Raw genomic sequence first — 16,882 nt, 5'->3', positions numbered from 1 at the left:
CTTGACAGGTTACAGACGGCAACATTTGCTTTCTCGTCCACGTTTTGTTTCTTCCATGTGATATGTGGCCGATAATCCCTCAGGTCAGGCAGAATGACAAGTAGTAGTCTGGTTCATCAAGTTTTTACTTTGTTTTGCTTTAAATTATTGTGGTTTTGAGTAAGCAAAGACCATTTTATGGAACACTTAATGGACTTTTCTGCTTCCAGCCCCAAATTTCCTCCACATTTCCTCTACCCTTATAATTTAAGACTTAGCTAAAGTATTGCCTCCTCTAGCAATTCTTCCCTAATACAGTCAGGCTGTGTAGGTACCACATTACAGTTCCACCATGAGTTTACAATTCTACCAGCACAATTATGACAAGGTCCTATAACCATATGCCTAGTGTACGCCTGTTTCTTCCACTATTCTAGGAAGTTCTTAAAGGAAGAGACCATGTCCTTTCATCTTCATATCTTTCCTACCTTAGCAAAGTGTCTGATAAAGAAATGATGCCCAAGTCATGTTTTTGAAAGAGTAAATGTTTTTCCACTTCTTTCTGCCTTCCCCTTTCTCTCTGGTTAATTATAGATTTTTCTCTGTGATACTTTCTTCTCCTCCCATCCTATCCTTTAATAATAGATGATTACTTTGGTTTAGTAAAATCGTATTCATATTCTTCATCATAAATACCCTGTTACAAACCAATTGGGAGGAATTCTTTCAGAGCAGAAATTTAAGACTGTAAATTTATTGGCATCAGACAGGAATGATCACACATAACACGTCCATTTTCATTCAATAGAGACAAATAAAAGTGAATGCTACATCACAATGACAGGACTTAAGGGAATTAATTCTGAGCAATCTGGGTAACAATGTCTTTTCCTTGGGATCCACTCATAATTATACATTACATTTGTGGAACTACTTATAGACAGAAGAGTCTTCACTTCTGCTCAGGCACGGAACATGTTGGCTGAAAGTCACAACAGGCATTTACTCAGACCAGAAAAGTTCCAAACCTGGAAAAAAATACACTCTCTTCATACTCTTTACACCCTTGAGCTCACCAAGAAAGCCCTGATTATTGACTCAGGGCAGAAATTGAGACATTTTTTTTCGTAGTGTAAATCACAATTTTGTACACTGCTTTTTCATCACCAACCAACCCAAGATTCGTACTGCCTGTGAAACTATTGTCTTCTTTTTTTTTTTGTCTGAAAAAGTATCTCTTGCATTGAGACAGGAAAAGGCTTGATTTGGAAGTTATTGTGTCCTGAGTGTAACCTCAGCTTTATTATTTATTTTTTAGTTGAGTATACTTGAGGGATAAGTTTATTCTACCGCAATATGTGATCAGTGACACCCATCTCATGGATTAACAAATATTATCTATCAGGTGCCGTTTTCTCAGGGCAGAAGTTCCGACATTCCTTTATGTAATGTGAACGACAATTTTGTACGCTGCTTTTTCATCACAAGCCATGCCAAGATACGTACTCCCTGTGGAAATATTAATTCACCTTCTTGTCTGAAAAAGTATCTCTCACATTAAGACAATATTTTAGTAGTAAAAGGTTTGATTTGGATGTTACTGAGACTGGAGTGTAGTTCTCATTTTATTATTTATTTTTTAGTTGAGTATACTTGAGGGATCAGCTTATTCTACTGCAAAATATGATTAGTGACATCCATCTCATGGAATATCAAATATTATCTGTCAGATACTTTTGCCTCAGTTACATTTGAGGCAAGTGTTTTCTGTGTTCAATTTTAGACTCACTGCTAGGAAATTTTTCCAAACATGAGAGGCATGATAGAAACAATAAATTAAGTATGTTATCAAGTCAATTGGAGGTTTGACATATACTTATTGATTACTGTCTATGCCAGGCACTGTTTTTTTAATTGTAAATGAGTGTCTTCTGACTCTCATATTCCAGGAGTTTTCCTTCTGGAAATTTATTATTATACCTAGTATTATTTATTTCTATATCTTAAGCATCCCATCAATGTGCAAACTCCTGTAACGGAAAGATACAGTTTTCATATTTGTATTCTGGAGAGTAAACAGCATGAACTTTGCACTTAGAACCTATTTTGTGTGAAATTTTTAAAGAACAATGTCAGAAATATTTCAGAGATCTTGAAATTATGAAAATAATTACTTGAATACAGTCTCATGAGAAGTTTTGTTCCCACGGTATTAGATTTGACGTTCAGTATTGCCTAGAGTATTGCCCTGGTATTCATTGCAACAACTGATTTGAACTCCAGTGAAGTAACACATATGGATTTAAAAAGTCTTATTTTGAGAAAGTATAGTACTACCCATTAGTATTTCTCCCTCTGAGGATGTTCTCCACTGGCATTCCACTTCTAATTGACTCTTCTTGAAACATCTGGGGATTCTTCTGAGATAAATGTTGATGTCAGTAACTTGGACAAAACATACATCCCGTAGCACTAGCCAGAATTTGAGCTTTGTGGTCATTAGGAAGACATGCTTCTTTTCACAGGAGAGAAACTGTGTTGCATATTCATTTCCAATATCTATTCATTTATGTGTTCTCTTCATTATATTGCATACTTTTAAGATACTGATGTGTTGAAATAGGTAGTTTTGAGGAAATTTGCACAATAAATACATCTTCCATGACAGAAAATCTATAGGATGCAATATTGGTTTCAGGAGTATAAATAAGTGATTCATTACTTACATATAACACCCAGTGCTCATTACATCAAGTCCCCTCCTTAGTACCCATCACCCATCTACCCCAGCTGCCACCCACCTCCCTGTGTCACCCCTCAGTTTGTTCTCTATCCTTTAGTGTCTCTTAAGTGGTTTGTTTGAACAACAGTGTTGTTCTCTATCTTAAATCTCTTAAGCGGTTTTTTTCCCTCTCTTCTTCCCCCCTTCCTATTTGTTCATCTGTTTTCCTTTTAAAATTCCACATATGAATTAAATCCTATGGTATTTGTCTTTTTCTGATTGACTTATTTCACTTAGCATAATATATTCTAGCTCCATCCATGTTGTTGATAATGGCAAAGATTTAAACTTTTCCTAACTTTGTTTCCGTGTTCACAGACTTTTTAAATAACGTACTATTTTTTATTAAATATTTTTTAAACATTTATTTAATTTTTAGGAGACAGAACACAAACAGGTGAAGGGCAGAGGGAGAGAAAAAAAAAATCTGAAGCAGGCTCCAGGCTCTGAGCTGTCAGCACAGAACTCGACACAGGGCTCTAACACATGAAGCATGGATCATGACCTGGGCCAAAGTTGGACGTTCAACCAACTGAGCCACCCCTGCGCCCCAACAGACAAGCTATTTTTAAGTCATTTAAGTAAAGTTATTTTATAAAACATGACATTTAGGCTTAGTTGTGTTTAGATGTCAATGTGAGCAGTAATGCTCATTCTTATGCAAGTAAGAGACTTACTATCATTCTTACCCTCCATCTGTTTCCATCACCATCCTCCTACATGGGTTTCTAACATGCCCTTAGCCAAATTACAGTAAGTATTAATCCTTTGAGATTTTTTGAGTGGTCAAAATTGCTATTAATAAATTAATGAACCATAAGGATACACTGTAATTTTCTTACTTAACTTCCCTATTGGTTGACGTTATCCCTTGAAATGTCTTAGCAATAAAGGCAAAAACACAATTATATTGTGTGTCAGAGGAGAGGACTCTGGTCTTCATGATAGGATTTTTCATAAGAGTGAAACCGTCTAGTGTCCTTAATTTTAAACCCAAGAATCAAGAAAAATTTAGAATTAGGTTACTTGGCTTGTCTGAGAGGCACAAGACTCTAAATACTAGATTCAGAAACATAACTCATTGAGACAGACCACAGGCTGAATTACTATGGGAAAGAGAAGCAAAACCTACCAGAGGGATATGCCTGATATTCTAAGTACTGGTCAGACCTGCTGGTATTTCCTCTCACGTATTACCCTGTTTTATGAAAGATAAGGGAATGGACATAACAGTAGTTAATATATAATGGTTATCACCATTTTGTGAAAGTAACATTAATCAATAAAATCTCATTCAATAAATGAAAGGTGAAAAAATCATGCAGATCTCCTTGTAGAGCAAAGAGGATAGTCTAATAGAGTTGACAATACCTTCTATTTCTCTTTTAGAAATTCACAGTTAAATGAGGCAACACCTCTCTGAACTTAGTATTTTGGCAGAGACAACCTATCATGCAATCCTTTTTGCTTTGCCTCAGTCACTGCCAATACTCTAACTAAGGATGAAAGTCAGCTCTTGTTTTTCCAATCTTCGTTTGATTTCTATCACATAAATTTCAACCAGGAGATGAGCAGTGGGAGGCCAGATATAGCAGGAAAACTAAAATAGAGACAAATCCTCAAGAAAAAAGAAGGCAGGACAGATCACATGATAATGGGTAAGAAAAGTTAGATGTCCTTTTAGACAAAAAACAAATTGGACATAACATCTTATTATGGATAAGAAAAGAACCAGTGATGTTTTTTTCCTGGAAAGTATTAACTACATAAATAAATAAATAAATAAATAAATAAATAAATAAATAAATAATAAATTTAAAAGTAATGATGATGATGATGTATTTCTAACTTGTACTTTGATGGCAATTCCAGCATAATTTTATGAAGAACCAATTATCACTTGTGAAATCTCCAGAGTCATAAATAAACATAAGTAGAATTTTACTGCAAATTAGCTCAAAATATTCATACCAGAGTATTCATATGTGCCAGATGGTATCCAGAATCCAGATAGCTAGCCATCTTAATTTGAAATAGTCAAGAACTAAACACAATTTCCTCCCCAACCCATCAAAAAATTTCCTTGGAGTTTTGGTATGTTTTAGAAATGTCATTAATTTAACCTTAAGTATTGATAAAAGAATACTATAGGCTATCACTCTGTGTTTCATTGTTATTTTTAAAAAAATTGTAATGCTTATTCATTTTTGAGAGACAGAGTATGGGATGGGGAGGTGCAGAGAGAGAGGGAGACACAGAATGTGAAGCAGGCNTAAGAAAAGTTAGATGTCCTTTTAGACAAAAAACAAATTGGACATAACATCTTATTATGGATAAGAAAAGAACCAGTGATGTTTTTTTCCTGGAAAGTATTAACTACATAAATAAATAAATAAATAAATAAATAAATAAATAAATAAATAAATAATAAATTTAAAAGTAATGATGATGATGATGTATTTCTAACTTGTACTTTGATGGCAATTCCAGCATAATTTTATGAAGAACCAATTATCACTTGTGAAATCTCCAGAGTCATAAATAAACATAAGTAGAATTTTACTGCAAATTAGCTCAAAATATTCATACCAGAGTATTCATATGTGCCAGATGGTATCCAGAATCCAGATAGCTAGCCATCTTAATTTGAAATAGTCAAGAACTAAACACAATTTCCTCCCCAACCCATCAAAAAATTTCCTTGGAGTTTTGGTATGTTTTAGAAATGTCATTAATTTAACCTTAAGTATTGATAAAAGAATACTATAGGCTATCACTCTGTGTTTCATTGTTATTTTTAAAAAAATTGTAATGCTTATTCACTTTTGAGAGACAGAGTATGGGATGGGGAGGTGCAGAGAGAGAGGGAGACACAGAATGTGAAGCAGGCTCCAGGCGCTGAGTTGTCAGCACAGAACCAGACAGGAAGTTGGAATCCATGAACCATGAAATCACAACCTGAGCCAAAGTCGGAGGCTTAACTGCCTCACCCACTGAGCCACTCAGGCATTCCTTGCACAATCTCTGTTTGGGAACATTGGTATGATCATATTAATCAGGATCAGTCCCCAGCTCAACAGCCCCACGCATACTTTTTCCTCAGTCACTTATCTTCTGCAGATGCATGGTTCTCCTATAATGTCACACCTAAAATGTTAGAAAATTTGGTAGCTGAGATCAAAACCATTTCCTACACTGGTTGTATAGTGCAGTGTTTTTCCTTCATTGTAGTTCTCCATGTAGAAGTCTACATCCCTGCTGTGATGGCCTTTGACAGATACATGGCAATTGTCAACCCTCCGCTCTACAGCGGCAGAATGTCGAGGACTATCTGTATTCAGCTGACTTCTTTTCTTTACATAGATGGCTTCTAGTTTGATCTCAACACTGTGGACTCGCACTTCTGTGGAAATTGAGGTCAACCATTTCTACTGTGCAGACCCTCTGTCATGAAAATGGCCTGTGCAGGAAACTTTATCAAATACACCACATGAACACTGGCAGGTCTCAGCTCCTCTTATTCTTTATTAGTTGTTATAATTTCCAATATATTTATCCTTATTGCCATCCTAAAAACGTGCTCAGCAGAAGGAAGAAAGAAAGCTTTCTCCCCATGTGGATCCCACTTGACAGCTGTCACTATATTTTATGGAACTGTCTTCTTTATGTACCTCTGAGTTGTCAGCATAGAGCCTGATGGGAGGCTCAAACTCATGAACCACAAGATCATGACCTGAGCCGAAGTCGGATACTTAACCGAATGAGCCAACCAGGCGCCCCTAGATGTTATTATATTATTTTTGTGTTTTTCCACTAGGAATTTAGAAAATATTCAAAGGTTGCTTTATTGTATGCCTTCTGATTTGTCTAGATTTCTACATTAAAAATGTATATAATTACTATTCATACCTAATATATATTCATTCCTGTTTTTGTTTGCTTTTGTAAAAGCTTAAAAATATTTTAAAATATCAAATTTAATCTTAATTTCTAGTACTATCTTTCTAAATTACTTACACTATGTGATCCATCCATTACATATAGTATTATATCTTCACTATGGATGATATTGGTACCTTTCATCAGTTAAGGGATATGTTCCCTCTTATTTAATGATATATAATTAAATACACTTTAATTCTACTTTGCTTCACATTAATTCTACATTGCTTCATAAACCTTGGTTTGCAAGCATAGGTCATTTCAGAAACATGTTTGTAATCCAAAGCAAATTTCCCCATAAGAAATAATGGAAATTCAGATGATTTGTTCTACAATCCAAAAATATTCATATAAAAATGATTACAATACTATAATGAAATAAAAAATAATAAAGAAAATACAAAATATAAAGAAAAATAAAGAAATCAACCTACATTTACCTTTGAAAACCTTCGTGGTTGGTGTGAGAGAGACAAGAGAGAGGAAGGGTTATTTTGTAGGACGACTTTCACTATCACTAATGGAATTTCTGCTCTCTATTGGCTCAGTGAAATCTTTTTCTCCACGGAGGCAATTATATACAATAGCACGGATGTTGACAACAGTACAGTATTAATAAACTCTTGTCATATCCAGTATTTAATATAATTGGCAATAAGACAGCAGAGGAAAGGATCTATGTCTACAGGCAGCCTGACCTAGAATGAAACAAAGCCTTCCTAAGTTTACTCTTGTATGGAAAAACAAAGGAATGTCCATAGATGCTTTGAAGTGACAAAAAATACACTAGTGTCAGTTGTGGGCAACTTCCAACGTTCTGAAAAGTCACTGATTTCTGACAAACACCATGGCCTGAAAGCATCTGAGTATGGGAGGTGATCACCCACAATTCCGCAAAGAGATAGAGAGACGAAAGAGAGAGAGAAAGAGAGAGAGAGAGAGAGGCACCACTGGCTCAGTTGTGATTATGTGACATTTGACTTCAGGTACTACACACATTGCAAAACATCACTCTTATCAAGTTAAGATTTATTAGAAATGTTTGCTTATATTGCAGAACTCTCACAGAACAAGTTACTTACAGTCCAAGGCTTTACTCTACCATAGTCTCTATTTGTATTTGAATTCCCTTGCCCTGTGCCTTTTAATCTTGCTGAGTTTTATGTACATCAGCAGTAGACAAAAGTTTTATTTTGTTATCTCCCATTGTACAAAATTGAAACACTTCAAGTAATTAATTTACATGAGAGTTGTCTTTATTTGGGGCAAATTGTTTTCAGGGAGAAGAGCAAGCATATCCCAGGTTTTGTTATGCTTTGGTTATTATTCTGCAATCTCTCCATTTACTTTTGGTGTCATATATTGAGGGAACATTCATAGAATTTTCTCACAGCTAAAGAATCCCGGTGGTTATCCTTAGTTTGTTTCATGATGACTTCTTGAACATGCATTTAAATGATGTTATAACTAACTTATTTCTCCTACACACATTACGTTTAAATTTAGCTTTGGATAAATCTTCAACGTGCTAATTCCTTCATTTTGGCTATTTTGAAGCTTGGGCTTGTGAAGCAAACATCAATTGGTTGAAGATAATGTGTTCTTATTCTTCATCATTTTCTTTCCTCTATTCAGTTGTACTTCTTTAAAAGGAAACATTCCATGTGCCTCAATGACAAAGTCAAATGAAGCTTTATTGTTCTATAATGACTTCATAATATAAAGAAAAAAGGAATTTGTCTTAGATTGTATGTGTCAACTTGATTAAGGCACATAACTGGACTGCAGAATCCCTTCCTCGTTTGAATCCAAATTAGATTGACAAAAAGAGGCACTTGTGAAAACTTCGGAAAGTGGAAGAGAAAAAAAGCCAATACTTTGTGTTTGGCAGAACCATGGGTCCCACAGACGTCCTCATCCTAATCCTTGACCCCTGTGGATATTTTACTGCACATGGCAAAAATTTTACTGCACGTGGCAAAATACTTGGTATTACATAACTATCAAGGGTGCAACGATGAGTAAGGCACTGTCTTTTTCAAATTGTTCATCACCAAGCATTATGAAACAAGCACTTAAGACTATCTGAGACACAAAATGATAATTAGTGCATAAACGATATGAACTAAGTGCTACGAAAATACAGGGGAGGAGATTGTAATTTAACATTGGGACCCTCAAGGAAATGTTTAAAGGAAAAGTAATTTTTTCATGACCCATATAGGTAGATAATTGGATTAAATAATCTTTGTGGTCTGCAGAGAACTCTAATTAGAATAATAAAAACTCACTTTCTTTCCTCTGTGAAAGTTGTCCTATCTGGATTTCTCCGTGTTAAATGAGTCTTTATCATGGCTGCTTACACTGAGGACACCTTTCAACATAGAACCTAGAGGAATCACAGGAGGCTATTTAGTGTCTTGTGGAGACTGGCCTTAAAAATTAAATCTAGTATAATATTTGGGGGGATAAAAAATAATTAATTTGTCATTAAAAGAAATTTGGGGTCAGTGGTAGGTTACTGTTTATGATGCGAGGACCAAGACTTCTGTAGATGGTAAACTCTTAGTTCTAGGTAACACAGTTATGCTCTCAAGGTAGCAATTATTGTCACAAGACCCACACAGAGCTGCAACTTATATATGCCCATCAACACTCCTCAATTCCAAAGTATGGCTTCATGGGAAACCTGGAGATTCTCAAACTTATTCTGAGAAGTATCTAAGTGATATATATATATATGTGATTCTCTTACCTGCATAACTCACCTATTAAAAATATAATCATTTAGCCATTTTCTGTAGCCAACAAATATTTTTTGAACATCTACAATGTGCCCAGTAGTATTATACGTCCTGGGCAGGGCCATGAACAATTAGTTGCTCTATTGAAAATCTTATTGCAAAGAGAAAAAAAGAATAGACTTTGGAGGAAACTAGCAACTTCTTTCAGTGGTCTCAGTAAGCAAATATAGGCTCTTGTTGCACAAACTGAAGTGGGACCATATGAGTATAGTGGTCAGGCCAGAAGAGAGAACAAGTTTGAGGGCATAAATTTCCAGATGACTCATTTAAAGTGATCAAATGCATATATCGCTGAAATTATCCACATTGTTTGGCTATACAAAGAACATGTTTTTGTTCCTTTAAGTTCATTAAGACTGTGATCAAACATATTATATATGCCAGTCATATAGTGGAAATGAGAGTTATTTGGAATCATAAGTTGAGATTTTTGATCTCCCTAATTATAGTTGCTTTTAGGCAATAAGATGAGATGAATAGCAGTACAAATTCTGGAATCAAAGTCTGGAATCAGGAATCTAGTCCCTGAAGCATTATAAGTGTGCTCTTAACCAAGTCATTGGAACTCTCTAAGCTCTACGTTTCTTGTCTATAAAATGGAAATAATAATAATGACCTCAAGAAGTAATTAGGAGAATTAAGTTAAATTGGCATGTGCTAACTTTAATGTATGCCTTATTGTTGCCATTATTAATTTTTTCATTTTCTTTATTTATAAAACAAAGAATTTGAAACAGATATATTTTTCCTGATTTGATATACAACTACAAGTTTAGTTGTAGGGAATACCTGTTTCATCTTTCACTGGAAAAGCCAAGTGATACAGAGTGTAGGGTGCAGATCACAAGATTGTCTTATGCAGATTGAGTGACACCATAACTAAGTTTAGCGTGATGCAAACCCAAAGAAAGCATTTAAAGTTTGATCCCAGGACACATTCAAAATAACTTGAGTTTGGATAAAAATAAAATTGTTCATATCTGCTCTTAAAAAAAACAAAACTCAACAGTGGACTCTTCCTCTAGAAAAGTACTTTCCCCAGGGTTGTAAATTTAAACATTTAAATGTTTCCAAGATACAAAATAGTTAGAAAATATTCCTAAATATATATATTCATAATAAAGTATGAAATTCAGTAATTATCAGGACTCAGGGCCTGAAAGTCAAGGGTACAAATGTATATAATAGGCATCAACTAACTGAAAACAATAAAAAACACTGCTGAAGATCTCTAAATATCAGGCAAAATACACTTTTAGATTTTAATCATCAAAGGTGGGAGAGAAAGTACAAAATGATAAAAGAGATAAGATTCATTCATTAGCTGGCATGAGCTAGTAAAATATGCAAAACTTACAAAGAGAAATTGATAAACCCACAAGCATCCCTATCAGATTTTATATATGAAACAGTAAAACCTTTGTATAATATTGGAAATCTTAAAAAAAATAATAACTGGATTGACCTTGATCTCATAGGACCCGGCTCTTCTCAGCTCCCATGTCTTTCAACACCATTGACTTCCAAAACTTGTATGCCTCAGGAGAAAATATCAAAGATGAACAGTAAGGTACCATGAAATGGACAGATATGCAAATTATCCATCAGGAAATGGACCACCTGTAATGTCTGATGAGGAAAGTAACACAACACCTCATTTCTGCTGTTATTATCACTATGAACTCTTAAATCTGGAAATGGCAGCTTCCAGTTTGAAAACTGGCCCAGTATGGGTAAATCAGAAAAGATGATCAAGGCATGTAGAACTGATGATAAACTGCAAAATATGTTAAACCTAGGCAAAGAAGATCTGTGATGGCAAGTATCAGAATAAGAGGGTGGACACAGGACTAAATATAGACTATAAGTACCTTATTTCTTTCTCAGTCTTGTAGCCACCATCACTGGCTCAATGAAGCTGATATCATGCACCTTCTGAGAAAATAATGGATGTGGACTCTGGAGAGAATAAAATATTTCTGTATATTCTAAAGTCTTCTGTCAAAGAGCCATCAAAAAGACTCTAACAGTTCAAGCCTCCAGATGAGAATTAGGTTATTTTTTAAAAACAGTTTGCAATAATGAGGGAATGGACAACTTGGTCCTTGAAAAGAGAACCTAGTAAAAGACTAATACAAATAAAAAAACTTGATACATGACAGAATTTTCACAAAGAAAGGTATCGGCTATTGAAAAAATTAGAAAATTCATTCTTTTCATTACAAAACAAGAATTAAAGTCTGTTTTGCAACATTTATAATACTAGGGAAAATAAAGGCTTAAATATGCAAAAGTAAAACTTAAAAGCACTGAAAGAAAATGTAAGAGAATATTTTTATAGTAGGAAAGAATTGTTTAGGTAAAGCATATGAAGCACAACAATGAAAAGAAGGTTAACATTTGAACAAGTCTAAAATGAAAAACTCTATACCACCAAATATATCAATAAAAGTGAAATACAAGCTACAAACAGGTTGAAGTATTTCCATTGCATAGATTAAAAGGTTAGTATCTAGTACAGAATATATAAGGAACTATTGCAAATGTACAAAATAAAGATAAAATAACTCAGCTGGAAAATGAACAAAGAATATAAACATACAAGTGAAGAAAAGAAAGCTTTTCAATTAGCATCAAAGGGCTTAAAAACACTTCAATTCACTTATAAAGACAACACAAAAGCTTAAACAAGGCATTAGAATCCATTTTACATGCATCAGATTGGAAAACATTTTGAAAGCCTGACAGTATATAGGAATTGACAAGAATATAGAGTAAAAACCAATTTCACACATTGTTTGCAGGAGAGTACTTGGTAGAGCAATTTGGCAATACCTACTAAATGTAAAGATACGCTTTTCTTATGACCCATAGATTTCTTATGACCCAGAGAATGTACATGGAGGAACTCGAACTCATCAGAGTTCAATGCTTTGCTAGATTTTCATATTATCAAGGAAGAGGAAAAATGTATTCCCTCATCAATAGTAGAATGGATAGAGACAGTGTGGTACATTTATATACTGGCATAGACTATATCAATGACAGTTCATGCTCCATGAATCAGCATGGAAGAATCTAACAAGATTTAGTGAAAATAGAATAACTTGTAGAAAAATAGCATGATTTCATTTATAACAAGGGTTTTTTAAAAATTTTTTAAATATTTATTTTTGAGAGAGAGAGAGACAGAGTGTGGGTGGGGGAGGAAAAGAGAGAAGGGGAACACAGATTCAAAGCAGGCTCCAGGCTCCAAATCATCAGCACAAAGCCCGATGTAGAGCTGGAACTCATGAACTGCAAGATCATGACCTGAGCGGAAGTCGGACACTCAACCTACTGAGCCACCTAGATGCCCCATAACAAGTTTTAAATCCAACAAAGTAATATTATGTAATTCTACGGATATAGGAACACCAGCAAATATTAGAATTCTGCATAGGTATAAGAAACATTAAATTCCCGTGAGAGTTGAGTGTAGGGAATGGAGAGAGGAACAGAATCAGGCAGGGAGGTTTCAACCTGAGAATAGCTGAATGCGTGAAGTAATCTGAACCAAAAGTGGCACGTGTGAAGCTGTAATAATGATTAGTTACACTTGTGCAGGAGGTCTTTACATTATTTTCTATTGTTGGTACATGTTGGGAAAAGTTCAAAATAAAAAAAAGTACAAGTGAAACCACCAAGCCAGTTTCATGATGAAGGTATGAGGGTAAATATTAATTTAAAAAAATATTAAAACCTCTTAAGGAAAATATGCCATTCCATCAAAAGCCTTATGAATGAGGATTACACTGAACCAGCATTATCACCCTAGGATATTTCTTTTCTTTATATATATATTTTAAATCCTTATTTTTGAGAGAGAGAGAGAATGGAGGGGATGGGGGAGAGGGAGAGAGAAAGGGAGCGGAGAATGCCAAGCTGACTCCCTGCTGTGAGTCCAGAGCCCAACATGGGGCTCCAGCTTAGGAACAGTGAGATCCTGACCTGACAAAATAAGGAGTCAGGCACTTAACCCACTGAGCCACCTAAGCACCCCTAAAGATGTTTCTTGGGGTAATCTGAGATACCCAAAGATCTGTATTACTACGTGATCTGTATAAATGCAAAAAGAAAAAAAAATATGTGCTGTGGTTGAAAAGTTTTCAGAAATCGGTTTGAAAATTCTTAAGCACTATAAAAATTGAACATGTGATCATTGACAGAGTATCATTTGGTAATTCTGCTTGTATGTTTTTGGGTTTTTTTGGTAACTTTGTACCAGCATGAATTTCTTGGTACAATCTTTTTTCTTTGTTGATTTATAGAGCAAGAGCAATACCTTCTGGTCTTGTCTTTCAATTAGTAGCATTTGTTGTTCTACTTCACTCAGATGACACTTTAAATGCTAGCAGATATTTTAACATATTCTTCTAAGTCCCATATGAAAATTATGAAAGACAAAGAATACATAATGACAGAAAGTGATTTGCTAAATTTAAATGTTCATTAATTAGTGAGATAATAAGATACATTACATACCTGTGACCAAAGCATCAACTTTATTTAACAAGTTTCTTTTGGACAACTTTCCTGATTGCTCGTTTAACATCTTTGTTCCGCAGGCTATAGATCAAAGGGTTTAACATAGGGCTCACAAAGATATAAAAAACTGCTACAATTTTCCCTTGTTCTACAGATGCCTCAGAAGGAGGTCTCAGGTACATGCAGAAGAGAGTTCCATAAAAGACAGTGACAGCCGTCAAGTGGGACCCACAGGTGGAAAAGGCCTTGCGCCTCCCCTCCGCAGACCGGATGCGCAGAATGGTCGTGAAGATGAAAATGTAGGAGATAAGAATGATGGCTAGTGAACAAGTAAGGTTGGTCCCAGCCACCACGAACATGGCAGTTTCTTTGACATAAGTGTCTGAACAGGCAAGGACTAGAAGAGGGGGGTCCGCACAGTAAAAGTGGTTGATTTCATTGGGTCCGCAGAAGGAGAGGCGAAGCATCAGGATGGTCTGTGCCAGGCCATTGGCAAAGCCGTAGATGTATGGGGTAGCCACGAGAGAGAGGCAGACGCATCTGGACATCTTGCTGCCATACAACAAGGGTTTGCAGATGGCCACGTAGCGGTCATAAGCCATCACCGCCAGCATGTAATAATCCGTGATCACCAGGGCGATGAAAAAGTGGAACTGTAGAAGGCAGCCAAGGAAGGAAATGGCTTTTCTCTTGGATAAGAAATGAACCAGCATCTGTGGAGCGACACTGGTGGCATAACAGAGATCCACAAAGGAGAGGTGGCTGAGGAAGAAGTACATGGGCGTGTGAAGCTTTGAGTCACTTCTGATTAACAAAATCATGCTCACGTTGCCAACGACTGTGATAAGGTAGATGAGTAGGAAAATCGCAAAAAGGACAGGCTGCAGCTCGGCTCGATCTGTCAGTCCCAAGAGGATAAACTCAGCCACTGCTGTGTAGTTTGTCGGTAACATTGTGTGTCCTGGGCTTCAAATGAGAACTGCAGGAAAGCAAGTAGAAATGCTTGTCTTTTTATCACACATCGGTTACCCCATCATGTCATCTGATAGTTTTTCTCTGAAACGTGTAAGTTTCATGTGGCATAAAGGAATAGCCTAGTTAGCCCGCAATTGACATCTTAAACATCTAAATTAGTAGAGAGCTCCTTTGATAAAGGCAGTCATATTCTAAACGCTTTTCTTCTGGTCTTTCTGTATTGAAGACTTTATCTTCTCAGCAAGATATACTACATTTGTTCACTTACAGTTTCCTTAAACTTTGCTATTTTTTAACATTGCAATCCATTGTTTCTCAATATTTAATGTGGTATATAAATCATCATCATCTATTTTCGTAGCTAGAGGGAATGACGGATATCTCTGTAGAACTAGCTTTTGTCTTCTTGCCCTCTGAACTCAAGGTCTCTTCAAGCAGTTTGTTCCTTCATGCTACAAGTCATGTCTTTCCCTCCATGTTTTCTCTACTCAGGAGGTCCCATATCACCAAACCTTAGTGAACATGTAAACTCAGCCTAGAATCTCCTTTGCTTTCTGTATTATTGCCAATTATCAGGGCCAAAACTTGGTTCATGAGGCACAAAGATCAGTCATGTTTTTGATATAAGAAAAGATACATGTATAGTACATAAACTATATATATAATTATAGTTACAACTATAACTGTATATATGGATGTGTGTTTGTATAACACATATATATGTATGTATATGTATGTGTGGGTATATGTGTGTGTGTTTAAGACATACACATATCTATACAACAGTGATATCAAGTGTTCATTGGATGAGAGATTAGGATAAACAATATGTTAAAAGGCTCCCTGGTGTGGGAGGAGGAGACAATAATTTAAAAAAGATTAACAAACATATCCATGCATTATAATAATTCTATTACAACTCTATATCCTTTTAACTATCATAAAAATTAAGAAAAATTCTGTAACATAAATTCCGTTTTGGTTTTTCAATACATGTAAATGGTCTTACTCAAATAATAATCTTAGTAATATTACAACTGAGACAAGACATAAGATACCTTCAAGTGTCCCTCTCCATATTTCTTCAGGTTAAAAGTACCATAAATATCATTGGGAAAACTTACACTTTTTTTCAATAACACACACTGAGGTATGGCAATGTTATACTGCCTCTTACTAAGATCTCTGAGGCCAGGGATGGACAAAGATAACTCTGTAAGGCATTTTGTAAATGTTTTTCTCCACCACCTTGTCCATTGCATTGTCCCATCTTGCACTTTTGGACTTTGGACTTTCTAAGCAGGGTAATAAATGTAAGACAAGTCATTTAAATGATTGAATGTAATTATATTTATTTTGTGTATTTATAAGTTCTTAAGATTAATTATAATAAAAGACAAGCACTCTATGGTGTTGGGATGGTATTCTTAATATCTAGTTATTGACATATTCATCAAAAGTGGAAATAATTACGATCTCCCTTTATTTGTTACTGTGAGTTAGTGAGGTGATACAAACTTGATCCTTTCAGGTAATTTAATTGAGTACTTTGTAAAAATGACTTTTCTTTAAAGAAAGAGAGCACAACTTTCTACATGATTTGAGCAAACAAACAAACAAAAAAACCTCTCAGAGAAGTGTTTGTAGGGGGACAGAAGTGGCTCTGAGGATACTTGGGGCTCTGTACACTTCACATTCACCCTCACCCTGAGACTCTGTCATGTAGATGCTTGCTGTCTTACCCAGCAACCCAAAGAGTTAGAAGGTTGGTATCTTCTTTAACAGGGATTATGTTTCCTTTACATGTGGCAGTGGTTCAGTTTGAAGTGGAAAAAGATTTAGAGAAAGTATCTTCATCAAATGCATTTTTCGT

The 16,882-nt window shown here is 35.4% G+C and overlaps 1 protein-coding gene and 1 pseudogene across 1 annotated transcript; one reads left to right on the top strand and one right to left on the bottom strand.

The window, feature by feature from the left end:
* Positions 1-93: 93 nt before the first annotated feature.
* Positions 94-6,438, top strand: LOC144238514 (olfactory receptor 5M3-like; annotated as a pseudogene).
* A 7,613-nt stretch (positions 6,439-14,051) lies between these two features.
* Positions 14,052-14,987, bottom strand: LOC144238518 (olfactory receptor 5M5-like). Its single transcript, XM_077772318.1, has one exon. The coding sequence runs from the start codon at positions 14,985-14,987 to the stop codon at positions 14,052-14,054; it is 936 nt and encodes a 311-aa protein (XP_077628444.1).
* Between the last annotated feature and the right edge of the window lie 1,895 nt (positions 14,988-16,882).

Source organism: Crocuta crocuta, unplaced genomic scaffold (genome assembly GCF_008692635.1).
Source record: "Crocuta crocuta isolate KB4526 unplaced genomic scaffold, BGI_CrCroc_1.0 scaffold405, whole genome shotgun sequence".
Lineage (NCBI taxonomy): Eukaryota > Metazoa > Chordata > Mammalia > Carnivora > Hyaenidae > Crocuta > Crocuta crocuta.
Note: the sequence above shows the minus strand (reverse complement) of the source record. Positions and strands in the feature narration are given on the sequence as shown.